A 19,846-nucleotide genomic window follows, 5' to 3' on the forward strand; every position below is an offset into this window, starting at 1 on the left:
AAAAAAGAACATATACACACATTAAAAAGGGCGTGGAATAGCCAAGATGAAAAAAACTTTCCACTGGGAGTTTCCATTGTGGCTCAGTGGTTAACGAACTCAACTAACATCCACGAGGATGCCGGTTTGATTCCTGGCATAGCTCAGTGGGTTAAGTAAGGATCCGGCATTGCTGTGAAGTGTGGTGTAGGTTGCAGATGAGGCTCACATCCTGCGTTGCTGTGGCTGTGGCTGGTGGCTACAGCTCCGATTCAACCCCTAGCCTGGGAACCTCCATGTGTTGAGGGTATGGCCCCTGCAAAAAAAAAAAAGACAAAAAGACAAAAAAAAAAAAAAACACTCTCCCCAGTGCCTTTACATTCAAGGCTGCATCAGTGAACACCATAATTAAAACTTCCTGGACTTTCCTTGTGGCTCACAGCATAACCACTCAGCGTTTTTTCTACTGTTGCTATGTCTCAGCCCCTGGCTCAGGAACTTCTGTATGCCACAGATGTGGCCACTTAAAAAACAAAACAAAACAAAAACATCCTAATAGCTTTCCATTTTTTAAAACCATGTTTCAAGTTATGCAAATTTTCCAGTGGGCTCAAACATTCTCTCCATAAAAAGCGACATTTTGAGGAATAAGATGTGTCTGATTTGTTTTTATAATAGAAAAATAACAAAGTCTATATAAATTTGTTTTTCTTTATTTTAGGTTACATAATGTTATTAAAACCATTTTGAATCATGTGCCTTTTATATCACATGTAGGAATCACTTGCCAGAATTAGGAAACTCCTATGAAAAGCACCTATGTCAAAAAATATAGTTAATGGTATTTGGAAATTTGGCTTCGAATGGGGCCAGAAAATTATTTATTTTTATATAAAACATATGCTTACAAATGTACTTTTTTTTTTTTTTAAACAGCTATACCTGCAGCATATGGAAGTTCTCAGGCTAAGGAGTTGATTTGGAGCTGCAGAAACAAGGTTATCCCACAGCCAAGCAACACTGGCTCCAAGATGCATCTACGACCTACACCACAACTTACTGCAAAGCAGGATCCTTAACCCACTTAGTGAGGCCAGCGATTAAACCTGTATCCTCATGGAGACTACATCGGGTCCTTCACCCGCTGAGCCACAATGGGAACTCCAGTGTACATTTTGAAAATGCATACTTTATAAATAGTATCATTAAAACTAATACGTATGCCTCAAAAGGAGAGGAAACACATCTGCCTTCTCTTTCCGCCTTGACTTTGAAAAGAAATTTATTTCTCAAAGATTACAATTAAGACCAAGTATAAATTTGTTTTAATTTATATTGAAGCCACTGCTGGAAACAATAGCAAAAGTCAAAAATCCAAACTGAAAAAGTTATTTATGACACAGCTACATTCAGAAATCACTCGGCAGAGCTTCTGTGCCTGCCCACCTGCACCTTTATTAAGTGTCCTAGCTTAATAAATCTATTTCTTGACTATCAAAAAAAATCACTCATCTTGAATCCCTTAGTTCATTCATTTACTGAAAGCATTTATCTATCTCTTTCTATGTGTCCCACATAAAGATGAATATGATGGGATGTTGGCCGTGAGAAGTTTACCACTTCATATGAAGACAAATATGTAAATAAAGCATTATAATCCATTGTGCTAGATATAATATAAATAAATTCAAGCATGAATGGGAGTACAGAAGAGTAAGTAAATAGCAGATGAAAAGATTCTCTATTTTTCCTAAGGAGAGGAAAAGTCATATTAATATATTCACTGGATTCCACATTAAACTGAGGAAATGAAAAGATTTTAATTTGATTCACATTAAACTATAACTTTAAACTTTGGTTATAGGGTTTAATTAACATGAAAAGAACATCTACCTAGCTGTGATTCAATAATTCCTGTGTTCTTACTGAGACTTCCCTCAGTTCTTACCTGACTTCATTTAACCTCTGGTGTTCTTGCCACCACACTTGCTTGTGCTGTTTTATTAGTGTTTGTTCTTTAGATATCTTTGAAGTCTGCACTGCTTTTCTGATCTAGAGTTAGAAGAACAAAAGAGGAGCAATTTCAAAGCTTTTCAAAAGTGTTTTCCACAATAAAAATATCTAAATATTCTTTTTCAATCCTATTCATGCACATTCTAATACTAGCATCTTTCTAAAGAATGGTAAAGCAATTATATTTTCCATATGTACAATAAATAACACCTTAATTTATCCAGCCCCAGAAAAACTTGTGAGGGTACTCCTTGTATTTTTTTATCTTTTTACATATCTTCCTTATCAGGCATCATAGGCATCATTATTTCTGTTTTACAGATGAGGATAGTGAAGTTCAGAGAGATTAAAAGACTTGGTCAAGACCATCAAGCTTGTAAACATCAGAATCACACAGAACCTTGGTGTTCAGATTGGTTTTATGTGATACTTCAGCACAGGATAGGAAAACATAAGTTACTAAGAGGCCTACCTTTAGTCCCAGCTTCAGCACCTACTAGAAATGACTTTGAACTATATATACTATCTTAATCTTTGTATTCCATGACTTTATAAATAATTTTATTTTAGGCAAATATTTATTTGAAGGTACTAAACAAAGAAATAATGAAAAATCAGGTACCACTGAAAAGCAGATTCTCAATTAAGTTTAAAATTTCCCCCAACTTTATGGTTTTTAAAAAATGTAGTATGTAATTCATGCTTTTGAGTTTTCTTGAGCCACGCCAAGCCTAGGTCTGTTGCCTTAAGATCTACTCTTGGCCATATGCCTTGTATGCCCCACATCAGAGAGCAGCCTGTGTTTCTCAGACACCTCTATCAACTGCCTTCCATTTGGGCTCAGCCAGATAAAGATATAGGTGGTGATGGAAAGGAGAAGACAAAGGATTTCTCACCCCTCCTGCCTTCTCTACTCTCAGAGGGGATCTCCACAAGCATCTGCATCTTCTCCATTGCTCCAACCTTTCTTGACCATTCTACTATCTCTTGGTAGCCTCAGCCTATGGGATATGCTACATTCTTGCTTTTTCTAAATTTCCCTCTGACCCAGAAATGCTGTTTTAGTCCCTGTATCGGTTCACAGTACTCTGGCTTCTCAGATCCATCACCTGTGTAATTAAATACCCCTCTACTCTAAATCCTTAAGAGGAGTCTGTTTCCTGGTTGGACTCTGATTGACACTCATGTGTATGCTGAACTTGTATATTTCATATTAATATATTTAAATACCTACAAAAGTGATAATCGCAATCAGTAACTTGATGAAATATGCATATTGTGTATTTTCTCTGCCACTAGACTACTAGTACCCTGAGATATTTAGCAGATCAATACTGAAGGTATAAAAATTTCAGAAGTCTTGGGAGTTCCCCGGTGGCTCAGAGGATTATTAAGGATTTGCACTATCAATGTTCCCGTCGTGGCACAGTGGAAACGAACTTGACTAGTATCCATGAGGACGTGGGTTCCATTCCTGGCCTTGCTGAGTGGGTCAAGGATTCAGTGTTGCCGTAAGCTGTAGTGTAAGTCTCAGACATGGCTCGGATCCTGTGTTGCTATGGCTGTGGAGTAGGCCATCAGCTGCAGCTCTGATTTGACCCTAGCCTGGGAACTTCCACATGCCATGAGTGCAGCCCTAAAAAGCAAAAAAAAAAAAGGATTGGCGTTGTTATAGCTGTGGTGCTTAGGTCACTGCTGTGGTGCAGGCTTGATCCCCGGCCCAGGAACTTCCACATGCTGCAGGTGCAGCCAAAAAACAATAAAATCTTTAGAAGTCCTAAAAAGACTCTTCACAATGCATGCTATTTCTACTCATCATTCTCTGATTAATTTAACCTTGAGCTTATCTTTTTTGCTCTTCTGATTACTGATTCAAAATCAGGGGTATTAGAAAACAAACATTATTTACAAAAGCACAAAGTCAAAGTGAAACCTTTTCTTAAGATCGCTAAATTATGAAATTTAGGAGAAAAGTACATTTAAATCAGAACAGGACATTGCAGGAAAACGTTCAGCAATCTATTTCACTAAAAAATTAAAGTACATATACACTGTTTCTAAAATCAGAAACTGTAGTGTTTGAAGAATGCCTAAAACTCATTCCAACTATTTGCCTTCTATACTTTGCAAAGTTTGTTGCAGCAGGCACAACTTTTAAAATTAGATTTTTTTGACATATTTGGTCCATATTGCACAAAAAATTAAAACACATTGGTGAAAGATGTGGACACATTTTTATAGCTTAAAAAAATCAATGCTGCTGCCTTTGGGGCCAGGGATAGACCAATTAAGTAGACTATAAAAGTGAAAATAAAGCTACTATTTTTCTCTAGACACTCCCAATATTTTGCAGAACATCCCAACTTTTTTTTAATAAATTCATTCATTGACTCTACTTCTATCCTCAGGCCAAAAATAAAGTCTTTAAAAAAACAAAAAGATTTAAATTTGTATCTTTATCAATAGAGTTACTTCTTGGTGATTCCCATTCATTTTGCTAAGCAATAAGCCATTTGAAATCAATATTTAAGTTGGATAATAATTTCTTCAGAATACTGATGGATTAAAAATAATAAAAGTAACGCATTCATAAAATAACCAGAAACTAGAGGTTTCCTAGGGGGGTCATTATGATGATCCAAGATAATAATAAACCCTAAATAGACACCTTGAAATACCATAAAGCTCTTTGGGCCAGATGAATCATCTTTAGATATAAACAACAATAATTAAGAGTTTCCATCATGGCTCAGCAAGTTAAGAAACCGACTTGTACGCATGAAAATATGGTTCCATCCCTGGCCTCAGGTGTTGCTGCGAGCTGCTGTGCAGGGTGCAGATGTGGCTCAGATCTGGCATTGCTATGGCTATGGTATAGGTCACAGATGTGGTTCAAATCTGGAGTTGCTGTGGCTGTGGAGTAGGCCAGCAGCTGCAGCTCCAATTTGACTCCTAGCCTGGGAACTTCCATATGCCATAGGTGTGGCCCTAAAAATAAATAAATAATAAAGAAAATAAATAAATAAATAAACAATGATAATTAGTGGACAATTTAAAGGTTGGTTACCTGTACTTATGTCAAAATTCACTGAGATGTACACTTAAGATTTGTGTTCTTCACTGTATGTAGTTATACCTCAATAAAGAACTGTCAAAATAAAATTTTTTATAAACTACACTAAAATGCAATTCCTCAGCTATCAGGTTTGGCAAAAACACAAATGTTTTAACAAAATACTATGTGAGGCTATAGGAAAACTTACATTGCTGGTGGGAATACAAAATGATGCAACCCAGTCATAGAAGGGGATTCAGACTTTCATATGGATTTACCCTTTGACCTAGCAATCTTACCTATAGAAATCTATTTGAAAACCATATTGGCAAAAGTGTAAAAGATAAATGAACAAAGCTACTCATTGCAGCACTATTTATAATAGAAAAAGACAAGCACAGAAATTCTGTCAATAAGTGTTCTTGCCAAAATAAATTGAACTTTGAATCTGATCAAGTCTCTAGATACAACTACCAATTACTAGAAATACAAGAGAGAGAAATCATGTTTAATGACCCTGCCAGGATGTAATCAGTAAAACCCAGACTGTAAGAATCATAAAGGATAAACACTACAATTTCCTCAAAAAGTAAAATATAAGAATGCAAAAGGATGGATGAGAAAACCTAAAAAAAAATCAATTATAATATATGGATATTATTTAGATACTAATTTGAATAAACTTCAAGGAAAAAAACTTGGAGACAATCAGGGAAATTTAACACTGACTGATTATTTGAAATTATTAAAAAATTATTAACTTTTTTTGGGCCACACTCACAGCATGTGGAAGTTCCTGGGCCAGGGATCAAACTCATGCCACAGTTGCAGCAAAGCTAGATCCTTAACCTGCTGAACCACAAGGGAACTTCTAAGAAATTATTAACATTTTAATAGTAATAGTGTTTCCAAGTTTGGGGTTTTATAGTCCTAACATTTTAGAGATAGATGATGTAATATTTATGGTGAATACTATGATGTCTAAGATTTGTCTCAAAATAATCTGCTGTAGAGGAAAGTTGTAGGTGGGAGTACAGAGGAAACAATGGCCAAGAGTTGTTCATAGGTGGAGCTGGATAATGCTATGTGGAGATTAATGATATCATTCACTCTAATTTTGCATATGCTTGCAATTTTCCATAATATAATATTTAAAAAAAAGAATTAGTAGATGGATTACTTGAGTTGGACAAGAAGAAAAATTCATTCTTGCTAAGCAAAAAATTAAAAATCACTGTAAAGATCTCTTTTGTACTTAAATTTGGAGTGCATCATTAACATACAATGTACCAGTGATTAGTCTCAATTTTCAGCAAAAATCTATTATTTGGCTTCAGGATTAGTCTCAGCCTTTGAAGGACCACAGTGTCTTATATGGAATCCCAGAACTTGTGCATGATCAGTTACACAGCAGTTACATAGGTGACTGTCACATCTGTTCAGTATAACAATACCAGTGACACAAATCAGGCAAATCCTCTGCATTTATTGGTTTTTGTGTTTTTTGCTGGTTTTGTTTGTTTGTTTGTTTGTTTTTTTAGGGATGCACCTGTGGCATACCGAAGTGCCCAGGCTAGGGGTTGACTCAGAGCTATATCACCAGCCTACACCACAGCCACAGCAGCAACACCTCTGAGACCTATGCCGCAGCTCACAGGAATGTAGCATCCTTAACCCATTGAGAGAGGCCAGGGATTGAACCCATATCCTCAGGGATACAGGGTTCATAACCCGCTTAGCCACAATGGGAATTCCCTGAACTTATTAATTAAAAATATTTATTGTTAATTTTTTCCAAATACAGCTAAGTATTCTAGATGTAACGATGCAAAAATCTTATGTGCTTTAAATGTTAACATTCTTCAGTTTAAGTATATTTACATTTTATGCTCCATAGTAAAGTGCTATAATAATTAACAATGACTGTTAAATCTGTCAATTTCCTGTGCAAAAAAATGAGCACATTTAATTAGTAAAATAAATAGGGAACTGACTGATAATACAAATATTCAAAGAGAATGTGTTAACTACATAACATTAGGAAGAATAAAATATTATTCTTCAGCCAACACATATTTTATAAAAAATTAAGTAATAAGAAAGGATAACAGAGACAATACTATCATAATTCTATTTAGTATAGGCTGTTTGATATTTTAGCATTCACAACATCAAACAAAATAAACTTTAAGAATTGCATTTAATTTTCAGGTATCTAATTCCATTTAAGCCATGAGTCTTTCAAGAAAAAGTCCTATTGAGAATTGTTCACATCTTACAAGAACAAATTAAAAGCGAAATGTCAACTTGATATCTCTAAATTAAATGAGAAGGGAAGACTCCAAAAATCATGAAACAACATTCGCAATACATTCTCCTAACCAGATATAATAAAAAATGAAAATTATATAAAAGAAAGAAGACTATTAGAAAATGGTGAGGTATCCAGTTCACATTTTGTTCTTACTGACCAAAATTCAAAACAACAGATATTACAAAAATGCTTTAAAGGGCCTATTTTGGCTGTGCCTGTGGCATGCAGAAGTTCTTGGGCCAGGGATCAAACCTGTGCCACAACAGTGACCAGAGCCACAGCAGTGACAATGCTAGATCCTTAACCACCAGTCCACCAGGGAACTCCAAAAGGAAAATTCTTTATTATTGTGCATCTATGGAGACTAAAAATAGAAGCAAAAACTTGTCAAAATGATCACTAGAGACTGAACCATTTTTAGTAGTCAAAGGCAAGAGGTTTTTTGAGATTTGCCAAGCTATGAATCTCAGATACCAAGTTATTTCTAGAAAATACGTAACTAAAAAGCTTCTACATGAATTATGTCCTATAAACAAAAAGGTTATTGATTTATTTAAAATGTCAGTTGAGAGTGATCATCTGTTTAACCTCACAAATGTTTAACATAGTGACCAGAGAAGCAATCTGGTAGCTGACAGTACTGATTATTGCTCCCGTACTTAATGTCAAACTTTAAAAATCACATTAATAATTTAAAATTTTAAATATGTTTATGGTTTGATAACAATTCTATCATCAAAGAGAAATGAACTTTGAGGAAATACTAATTTTAACATTCAGTGATTCCACATTCATCCAAAAGGTGCATCTGGATAGAGGAATAGATGAAAGGGCAGATGGACAAACAGAGAGACCAACAGATACATAGATAATATTAGGAATATATATATATATATATGAGAATATATATGTATAGTCAGCCCTTGAACTACACAGGTTTGAACTGCATGGGTCCACTTTTATGTGTATGTTTTTTCACTTAATACTGTAGTATTACACAATCCACAGTTGGTCAAATCTGAGGTTGCAGAACCTCTGATATGGGGCAAACTCAGATTCACAGAGAGGGAAGATTAAGAGGGCTGACTTTAAGTTATACATGGATTTTTCTCCCGGCAGACAATCAGCTCTTCTAACCATGAATTGCTCAAGAGTCAAAAGAGTGTAGACAAAATATTTGTGGTAGCATCTTTATTACAAGAACTAAAGAACTAAAAAAATTCGTACTTTTTGGCCTAGACATTTCAGTCATAGGGATTTATCTAAGGAAGATGTATAGGCATGAAGATATTTACAAAAGCATAGTTTCCAGTATCACAAAATTGGATATAATATAAATATCCAAAAATTGGGATGTGATAAGGTATACATCTTTTTATATTTGGAGTACTCATCACTCCTCTTTTTGATTGGCTAATTCTTATTGTCATTGAGATCCCAATTCAATGTCACTTTCTTAGAAAAGCCTTCCCACCCAGTTAGGACCAAGTCCTGCTTTTGTACACAAGACAGCATTTTTTACTGTAGCATTATACTTAATATACTTTTATTTCAGGGCTTATTTGATAAACACTGGCTTCTCTCCTCCCTCTCTCCTGAAAATAATACACCCCATGAGAGTAGGGGTTATATTCTGTTCACCAGTGAATCTTCAAGGCACATAAAAAATACTCATTTATGTATATATATGTATAGATGATGTATATACAATGGATCAGCATAGAAGTCAGATATGAAAATAGTTTTATTAGGATGATAGTTGCATAAGTGATTTTTCCCATAAAATTTGTTTGAATGTTCTGCTAACATTAAATTAATTTAAAGTTATATCTGAAACAAATAAGGCCCTACTTTTTAAGTGGTGTTCTTAGTTTAAGGGGACACAGCTCATGGATATATGATAATTTCTTCAGAAGAGGGTATCAAACATGCCTTGAAATCATGACAGTTGCCTTTTAAAAAGATATTAATAATAAAAAGCTATGTAAAACTAATATAACACAAAAATATTAAACACAAAGGAAAGCTTGTAAATATGCTGCTTTGCCAAATCAGATTTTTAATGCAACCAAGCAATGAAAATGCTATTTATAACATACTCTATTATCTGCATAAGAAGGAAACATATTGCATGAGTAATCCTAAACCCATCCATGGTCCTAAAACACTATTTACAATCACTTGCACAAAAAACCTCTTTGAAATCTAGTCCAGGTTCATCTTTTCTTAGATCAGGGCAAAAATGAAACTCTAGAAAAGAGAAGCCCCTGAGGTATATTTTGTATGGTACTGCAGAAGGAGCTTTAAATCAGATGATAATCCAGGGCTGGCATTTACTAGCAATTTTTATTTTTTTTAGATTATGTTAGAAATTGTGGAAAGCTAATGAAATAGCTATGTTTCTAAAAATAAAGTTGAATTCAGGCCTCATGGAATTGTTAATAACATTGGATGAGTAATCATGTAAACTACAAAGCACAGTGTCTGAGAGCATTCAAGAAATGTTACTATTCACTATTATCAATAGTTGGAAGGGAGTTCGCATCGTGGCTCAGTGGTTTAATGAATCTGACTAGTATCCATAAGGACGCAGGTTTGATTCCTGGCCTTGCTCAGCAGGTTAAGGATCCAGTGTTGCCATGAGCTGTGGTGCGGCTCAGATCCCACATTGCTGTGGCTGTGGTGCAGGCCAGCAGCTACAGTTCAGATTTGACCCCTAAGCCTGGGAACCTCCACATGCCACAAACAAGGCCCTAAAAAGACAAAAAAAAAAAAAAAAAAGAAAAAAAAGTTGGAAGATTTTCAAAGCCTATTTAGAAGGCTATTTATTTTCACATTTACATTGTAAATATCATTTTACTTCTTAGCAATTTAATTTTCCAAAAGTAGAAAACACACACACACACACAACTACTAACCTTTAGCTCTGCAGAGGCAGAAGCTAATCTTTTTGCTTCTGTTAATGCCTGCAGCTGTTGATAGTCTACTGGTTTATACTTGGTGCTTCTTATTTCATTTTTCATACAAAGTACCAGATTACCTGTTTTTCATCAAAAACATAAAATGACAAATAGTATTATGCTATTGGAAGTCAAAGTAGAGTTATGGCAACATGTTGACTACAGGTCTTATTTTTAAATATTTTTCAGCAAACAGGTGAAGTAATAAATTACAACATTCAAAGTGTATTTGTACCTCTATCTCTGGAAATTTAAAAAAAATCACCACTATACTTCTTGCATGAAAGTACTTCTAAAAGGGCATAAGAGGAATATTTTTACCTGAGTTAATATGTGAGAATTTTAGAAAATTGCATTCTTAAGATATAAAGTGTGGCCATTCTTTTTATTTAAAAAGTGTTAGTCATCAACTGTGAATATTTAAGTATTGCATTATTATTAACAAAATTAAGTAAACAATTTTTTTAATTTATAGCTGCATTTGTAACTTAGGAAAATTGAAATAATTAAATTAAATATGAAAAAAGTTTGAAACTGAAAGCTAAAAAATGTAAAAGGCCAGATAAGATTAGAATGGTATAAAATGTTTGGGTTGCCATTCTCCATCCAAATATATAAAATGTCCTATTTTAGCATGATATTAACTATTTTGATAAAATAAAACATAGGTCAAGGCTACTCTAAGGCTAAGTAGCATGAAGTATAATAACCTGAGTTATTCAAGCAAAAAATTGACTTTGCCTCAATGATGTGAAAAATTACCTTGTGCCATGTAAAACGACTAAGATTTGTTATGCATATCATGGGTCACATCACTAGAAGAAGGCACCAAAGGATTTAAGGATAAACACAGTGAAGGAAAGAATGGTTGGCTGAACCACTGTAACGGAACTAGAGGAATCTTAATTGTGACCAAAATATGAATTTTCTAATACTAAAATTTTGAAAACCAACATCCCAATTTTATATCACTCATAATCCACCATAAATCATAAAACAGGCTTAGAAGTAGAAAAAAATACCTGAGCTATCATTTCTTTGATTTGTCATGAATGATTGGTCTCTTTTATTCATGTTTTCCATATCTGTCAAGAAAACAAAAGACAGCTAAAATTGCATAATATTATTTTAAAACTGTTTTAAAGACATGCTCATTGCAGTGATTTTTTTATATATTTTTTATTTTCCCACTGTACAGCAAGGGGATCAAGTTATCCTTACATGTATACATTACAATTACATTTTTTTCCCCACCCTTTGTTCTGTTGCAACATGAGTATCTAGACAAAGTTCTCAATGCTACTCAGCAGGATCTCCTTGTAAATCTATTCTAAGTTGTGTCTGATAAGCCCAAGCTCCCAATCCCTCCCACTCCCTCCCCCTCCCATCAGGCAGCCACAAGTCTTTTCTCCAAGTCTATGATTTTCTTTTCTGAGGAGATGTTCATTTATGCTGGATATTAGATTCCAGTTGCAGTGATTTTTAAAATAAGGTCCAGCACTAAGTGCCATGACTCTTTGTATTTAATTTTAATTTTAATTTTTTAAAAATATTTTTGACTTAAAATGCTGTATTAGTTACAAATGTACAGCAAAGTGAATCAGTTATACATTATATATATATATATATATATATATATATATATATATCCATTTTTCCCATATCGGTTATTACAGAATATTGAGTAGATTTCCCAATCATCATATTTTATTAAAATTTGTTTTTCTTTACTCCAAGAAGCCTCTTCTGTTAATTTTTTCCCTTTGTGCTTTCCCTGCTCTCGGTCTCTCCTTCCAAACTCTGACCTCTTACTCCCTCTCTCTTGGATTGTTCTGGTGAGTGGTAAATATGTTGTGATTTGAAAATTGGTGTTTTTTTGTTTTGGGCTGCAGCATGCAGAGGCTTGATATGGGATCTAGGTTCCCAGACCAGGGAATGAACCCAGGCTGCAGCTGTGAAAGTACTAGGTCCTAACCACTAGACCATCAGGGAACTCCTCCCAAATTATGCACATCTTATCCTGAGTTGTTAGGAGGAAAGAAACTACATAAATTAAAGAATAAAGCTGCTAGCCAAATGACTTACTATCTCTTTTCAGGAATACAACACTTGCAGCAGACAGGGGGATGTGTCTACCTCTGGAAAGTACTTGCTGCTCAGCTGTCACCTCCTTAGAGTTAGACTCAGTGGCGGAGAACAGCCTCCCCCAAAGACACACCATTGCTGAGGCAGCCTAATGACAGAGGCAAGGATGTAAAGACCCAGCAGTTTGGGCTCAATGCAGGATTCTTTGATGGGCAATATTTGCTCCAGTGATCCCTTCAGGGTTGAACCATACTTTGTTGGATCTGCATTGAAATTAACATTTTTGGAGTTCCTGTCATGGCTCAGTTGTTAACAAATCCGACTAAGAACCATGAGGTTGTGGGTTCGATCCATGGCCTCGCTCAGTGGGTTAAGGATCTGGCGTTGCTGTGAGCTGTGGTGTAGGTTGCAGACACGTCTCGGATCCCTCATTGCTGTGGCTCTGGTGTAGCCTTACGGCTACAGCTCCGATTCGACCCCTAGCCTGGGAACCTCCATATGCCATGGGAGCAGCCCAAGAAATGGCAAAAGAAAAAAAAAAAAAAAAAAAAGAAAGAAATCAACATTTTTATTTGCTTGATCTTGCTTCCTTCTTCCTTTCACAGGTATGGATCCCTGATAAGTATCTAGCACCTCAAACTCTACCTCAGCACACACTTCCTAAGACCCCCAACCGGCAATAGCACTAACTGAACAGAGCTGAATCTTTTTAGGACATCTCCAGGGCAAGAGAGTAGTCGAGGGGTTCCTTAATAACAGTACACATTTTGCGTACACTTTTGTTCTATATCTATTAGGTCTAAATACCCATGTATAGTGGTCTTTGCAGCAACCTAAGTCATAAATGGAAGAGAAAGTAGTTCAAGTACATGATTTTTGGAAACTACCAAGTTTCTGAGATCATGGTGATTACCCACCAGCTTTAGGAATATTGAGATAAACTCTAGTGTCTAATTTCTCTAGAGTCTCTGACAAGGAATTTTTGTTATAAGCCTTTAATAATGTTGATAATCCTTGTTGTCTGATTTCTAATCACATCCATATCCTATCCATTAAGATTCATCTTCTTTCTTGGAGTTCCTGTTGTGGCTCAGTGGTTACAAACCGACTAGTATCCATCAGGATGCAGGTTCGATTCCTGGCCCTGCTCATTACTTGGGCTTGTGGCTCAGATTTGGCGTTGCTGTGGCTGTGGCTACAGCTCCAATACGACCTCTAGCCTGGAACTTCAACGTGCCATGGGTGCAGCCCTAAAAAAAGAATAAAGCTTCTTCTTCATTCTAGAAGATTTTGCACATCCAATCCATTTACCTGTGCTGCCTCAAGCCCCCATCACCCCCTGCCTGAATGAGAGCAGCAGTGGTTCTTTGTATCCTTGCAGTGTATTCTCCACACAGCAGCCCAAGTAACCTCTTAAAAATAGTATCCAAACTTCTCTAAATGGCCTACAAGACTCTGCTGACCTTGCCCTTGGTCAGCTCTCCACTCTCATCTCAGTTACTTTCCAACCTGGCTTTTCTAGTTCTTAAATATACCAAGTTCATTTTTTTTTTTTTTTTTTTTTTTTTTTTTTGCTTTTTAGGGTCGAACCCACGGCATAAGGAGATTCCCAGGCTAGGGGTCGATCAGAGCTACAGCTGCTGGCCCAAACCACAGCCGTGTCAGATCCAAGCTGCATCTGCGACCTACACCACAGCTCACCAACACTGGATCCTTAGCCCACTGAGCAAGGCCCGGGATCGAACCCACAACCTAATGGTTCCTAGTCAAATTCGTTTCCACTGCACCATGAGGGGAACTCCACTAAACATACCAAGTTCATTCTGATTTAAGGCCTTGCCACTTGAAATTCCCTCAGCCTTAAAGAAATTTCCTTCTTTTTACCTGGTTGGTTCCTACTCAACCTTTAGTTTAACCAACATTGTCACCTTCTCAGAGAGATTTAACCAGGCTTGGTTAAATGTAAATAAGGGGAGACCCCCTTGTTTCTCATCCAATTCTTTTATTTTCCATGATGATTTGTGTCAGTCTTTACATTTGCCTGTTTACCGATCTGACCCCTGCCTCCCTCCATCTTTTTTCTTTTCATGGCCGCACCTGCAGCATATGGAAGTTCCCAGACTAGGGGTTGAATCAGAGCTTCAGCTGCTGGCCAGCAGCACAGCCACAGCAAATTCAAGCAGCACCTGTGACCTATGCCATAGTTCACAGCAACGCCAGATCCTAAACCTACTGAGCAAGGGCAGGGATCAAACCTGAATCCTCATGAAGACGAGTCGGATCCTTAACCCACTGAGCCACAATGCGAACTCCTTTTTTTCTTATTTCTGATTGCATCCTGAGTAGAAAATGCTCAATAAGTTTAACTTGAGGAGGAGTTCCTACTGACTAGTATCCATGAGGACATGGGTTCGACCCCTGGTCTTGCTCAGTGGGTTAAGGATCCAGCACTGCCACAAGCTGCAGCATATGTGGCAGATGTGGCTCTGATTTGACTGCTAGTCAGGGAACTTCCATATGCCGCAGGTGTACTCCCCCCAAAAAAGCAAAAAATAGCATTATTTGAGGAGGTGAATAAAAGGTAATTGGTGGTAGCAGGGTATCTTCTAGCTGCCCCCCCACCAAAGAACTATAATAACAGCTCCTAAATTCATACTATAGCCACCCTTGCCAACAATAACATTTCAGTTCTTAAAAATCTGCTTTGACAGCATAGCCAACAGACAGGAATGGCAAGTTTAAATGCCCTCGGGGGCCATTCACTAAGTTAAATGAGAGAAGTGACAAGATACACAACTATAGGGAGTACAGAAAACATGGAAAATTAAAGAGCACTCCATGCTCAAAGATAATCAAATATATATTTTTCTTTTCTTTTTTTTTTTTTTTAAACACAGGTACTAGACAGATAAAGCACGCTCTGAAACATTCATGCTGCGTTCAGCAGCCAGTTCCTGAGCTCTGACCGATTCCACCAAACCTCCAGTTTTCCTTTAATTCTCCCACACATAACCGACAGCCCAGGTTTGCATGTCCACCCAGGAAAGACCTCACCCATTCTCCACGTGATTGGTTTTAGTCTCTCTTCCCAGGAAAGCCCAGCTCTTTTAGATTTGGGACCGATTTTCCTTGGGATTTAGATTGCCAGATTGAGGCTCTGAGTTTTGTAGATTGCCTTGGTCTACCACTATTTAATTTATTCCTCCTGGTTTTCTGGGGAAAATCATGAAGGCCACACCATGTCTCTCTACCAGAGGGGAGCAGAATTTGCTGCCCTCAAAATGTGTCTCTTTGGAATATTATTTTTAAATGGTTATTTACTATGAAATAGACTGAGAAACACTCTGAAACCAAAGAGAATTACCTTTTTGTAAGAAACATCTATCTCTGCAAGGGAAATCTCCAATTGTCTCTCTCACTGTACCTAGAAGAGAGGATGGCCAAATCCCTAGACACTCTTACCAATGAAGAAATCAGTGACTTAAATCCGCACAACAGCCTTTCCCCCCTTTGATTGTGCTTTTCCTGGTAACCTCCCATAACTGACTTTCCCAGCATTAACATTCTCTTTTGTCTTTAGCTGAGGATGGTATTTAAGATAGGGCTTCAGTCATTTTGACAAGTTACTCAGTTTTCTTGGGTCTCTCCCATGTCTCTATGTTATTAAACTTTTGTGTGATTTTCTCTTGTTAATCTGTCTCATGTCAATTTAATTTTTAGACCAGCCAAAAGATTCTAAAAGAGCAGAGGAAAATTTCTTCCTCCCCACCACTATATGGCTCAAATTTTAATTACAAACATGGTGAAATAAAATTTGTATTTGATGGCAAGACAAGAAAAAAATTTATTAGAGTATAGTTGATTTACAGTAATGTGCCAATTTCTGTTATACAGCAAAGTGACCAAGTCATACATATACACACATTCCTTTTCTTATATTATCTTCCATCTTGATCTATCCCAAGAGACTAGAAATAGTTTCCTGTGCTATATAGTAGGACCTCATTGCTTAACCATCCTAAATGTAATAGTTTGCATTTACTAACCCCAAACTCCCAATCCATCCATCCCACTCCCTTCTCCATCCCCCTTGGCAACCACAAATCTGTTCTCTATGTCTGTGAGTCTGTTTGTATTTTGTAGATACATTCATTTGTGTCATATATTAGATTCCATGTATAAGTGATATCATATGGCTTCTGTCTCTGACTTAGGTCACTTAGTATGATAATCTCTAGTTGCATCCATGTTGTTGCAAATGGCATTATTTCAATTTTTTTAATATATAAGGATTTTTATTTTTTTCCATTATAGCCGACTGTCAATTTTATACTGTGATCTGTCAATTTTATACTGTACAGCAAGGTGACCCATTTACAACACATGTATACATTCTTTTTTCTCACATTATCATTATCATGCTCCATCACAAGTGACTAGACATAGTTCCCAGTGCTACACAGCAGGATCTAATTGCTAATCCATTCCAAAGGCAATAGTCTGCATCTATTAACCCTAAGCTCCCCATCCATCCCACTCCTTCCCCCTCCCCCCTGACAACCACAAGTCTATTCTCAAAGTCCATGATTTTCTTTTATGTGGAAAGGTTCATTTGTGCCTTATATTAGATTCCAGATATAAGCAATATCATATGGTATTTTTCTTTCTCTTTCTGACTTACTTCACTCAGTATGAGAGTCTCAAGTTCCATCCATGTTGCTGCTAATAGCATTATTTCATTCTTTTTTGTGGCTGAGTAGTATTCCATTATATGTGTATGTGGCGTGTATATATATATGTAGTGCATGTATACATATGTAGCATAAGCACACACATGTGTGTATATATATTATACATGTATATTTTATATATGTGTAATATATAATTATATATTGTATATACTACATCTATTACTTTACCTACATCTTAATCTGTTCATCTGTCAATGGATATTTATTTTAGGTTGTTTCCATGTCTTGGCTATTGTGAATAGTGCTGCTATGAACATGTGGGTGTATGTAGCTTTTTGAATTATAGTTTTGTCTGGGTATATGCCCAGGAGTGGGACTGCTGGATCATATGGTAGCTCTATTTTTAGTTTTCTGAGGAACCTCCATACTGTTCTCCACAGTTACTGGACCAATTTACCTTCCAACCAACAGTGTAAGAGGGTTCCCTTTTCTCCACACCCTCTTTAGCATTTGTTATTTGTAGACTTATCAATGATGGCCATTCTGACTGGTATGGCATGGTACCTCATTATAGTTGCATTTCTCTAGTAGTTAGTGACGTTGAACATTTTTTTCATGTGCCTACTGATCTCTATGTCTTACTTGGAGAAACGTCCATTTAGGTCTTCCAATTGGGATGTTTGCTTTTTGTTATTGGGTTATATGAGTTGTTTGTATATTTTGGAGATTAAGCTCCAAGACAAGAAAAATTTTTTAAAAAATTTTGTCAGCCCACTTAGGCCTCCTCCCTCCTCTTTAGAGTAGATTGTGTATCTGCATTAACCAGACCTCCTCAGGATATAACTTTTCTCCTTAATCATGTAAAGGGTTATGATGACCCACTATTGGTTTTGTAAGTGAAGATCTGGATTATGTCAACTGTCATTTGATGTATAACTCTTAGTCTCAAAAACATATAATTGTGCTTTGACCTCTAACCAGAGGAATAGCCCTCTGAGCGTTTTGAAAGACTGTCTCCCATGTTATAATCCTCAGGATGGCTCAAATAAAATTTTCCATTTCTTTCTTAGATTGACTGTTAACTGTTTTTTTTTTTAATGGACATATGCATGGTATAGCTGGCAGGATGTCAGAGATATCCTGGAGTTTACCCCAAGTTAAGACTTGGTGCCACCATGGACCCATTGATCCCCGCCAGTGTCTCTGTACTCCTTAGGAGTGCCAGTGAGTTCTCCCAATAACCAGTTCTCATTGCTTTTAAGTGATGATCATAAAAACTGTATGTGAGTTCTTTTTACTAAAGACTTGGAGTCTTAAGAGTATGGAGGTATTTCCCAGGCAGGGGCCTAGAGGGATTGGGGTAGGAGACTCAGGGAAAATGGTTGGGTTTGTTAAATTTGGCTTAAATTGAAGAAAAACAAAAACAAGTTGATAGAGGTTCTGAATAGACTTTGATAATGAAATGAGAGACTGAATTATTCATCTCCAAAGAACAAGGGGCATTTGCTCCTTTCAACCACAAAGTGTTCTCATATGATACAGAACCTAGCAGGAGTGTCCAAGGATTAATTCTCCTGATTTGCAGTGGTCTTACAGGGGAATGCTTCTACAACCATTAAGTTAATACTGCTCTTCCAGGGACACATGAGATAAAGAATGATCAGCCAGTGCAGTGAGCACCTATGGTAGTTTTAGACTGTCAGAGGTAAAAACTGAGACACATAAAATGAACTAACTCAAAGGTAACCCTTTGGGTGCCAGACTCAGAAGCAGCACATAGCCGATCCACCACACTGTCCTCAGAAAGTTGTTCAGATGATATATCATATGCAAAGCAGGCTCCCAAATTCATCGTGGGAAACTGTGCCTCAAAGAGGAAATAGCTCCCATGTAAACAGCCACCTAGGGGAATAACAGCAGGGTTTATATATGTTTGCAAGTACTTACTTAGTTGAGAATTTAAGTGAAATGGAGCAAGACCCTATGAGGCCTTCCCAGGATAGAACCTCACCCCTCCATGTCCTCTGCCTGCCTCTGTACAAAAAACTTTAGCCAAAGAATAAATTTAATAAGAGAAATGAGAAAATGCAGAGGCAAAGGAAAGCAATCAAACAGGACAACATAATAATAGTTTAGTCATTAAAGTCAAGGACCTTTAGTTCCTCTTCAAGGGCTATGGATAATATTCTGAGCATATCTTTTGAGCTGTTTTGCTGAAACTAAAACCCCTACCAGGTGGAAGAAATTAACTACATGATGACCAGACTGTAGCCATGACATAAGCTGCTACAATTTCAAGACCTGACCTCAAGGAAATGGGAACAAATTGACCCTAGAACTGGCAATTAACTGAATTTAAAGCAAACAAGATAATGCTGATCAGACCACTGCATGACCAACTTCAAGATGACCATCAGAGGTGACTGTGGTATTCTGTATGCAACCTCTTCCCTCTACCTATAAGTGTTTGGCAGTGGGGAGGTGGCCTTTGGACATTAGTCTGCTTTTTTCCCTGGTTGCCAGCCTCTGGAATAAAGCATAATTTCCTTTCTACCAACATTTGCCTCTTGAGTATTGGCTTTTAAGTGGCAAGCAGCTCAGATCTGAGTTCTGTAAGAAAAGGAAATCTTTCCCTGAAATGGCCAAGATAGGGTTCTTTTGGTACTCTCAAAGTGATTTTTGTATACACAGTTAGAGAAAGCTAGCAGAAGTTAAGTTTTTTCCACATCACTGTCTTGGGTCTTTGCCT

At 36.8% G+C, this 19,846-nt stretch overlaps 1 protein-coding gene across 4 annotated transcripts in view; it reads right to left on the reverse strand.

Moving 5' to 3' along the window:
• Nucleotides 1-19,846, reverse strand: part of CCDC148 (coiled-coil domain containing 148) — a 362,700-nt gene that overhangs the window by 267,127 nt on the left and 75,727 nt on the right. For all 4 annotated transcript variants that reach the window (XR_002339474.1, XM_021076461.1, XM_021076460.1 and 1 more), the window contains 3 exons: nucleotides 11,344-11,406; nucleotides 10,280-10,401; nucleotides 1,928-2,031 (listed from right to left, as the gene is read on the reverse strand). Coding sequence is in view for 3 of the 4 variants with exons in the window: in XM_021076461.1 (XP_020932120.1) it covers nucleotides 1,928-2,031; nucleotides 10,280-10,401; nucleotides 11,344-11,406 (289 nt within the window). In the remaining variant the exon portion in view is untranslated. The remainder of the gene's footprint in view (nucleotides 1-1,927; nucleotides 2,032-10,279; nucleotides 10,402-11,343; nucleotides 11,407-19,846) is intronic.

This window comes from Sus scrofa, chromosome 15, assembly GCF_000003025.6.
Source record: "Sus scrofa isolate TJ Tabasco breed Duroc chromosome 15, Sscrofa11.1, whole genome shotgun sequence".
In the NCBI taxonomy this organism is placed as follows: Eukaryota; Metazoa; Chordata; class Mammalia; order Artiodactyla; family Suidae; genus Sus; species Sus scrofa.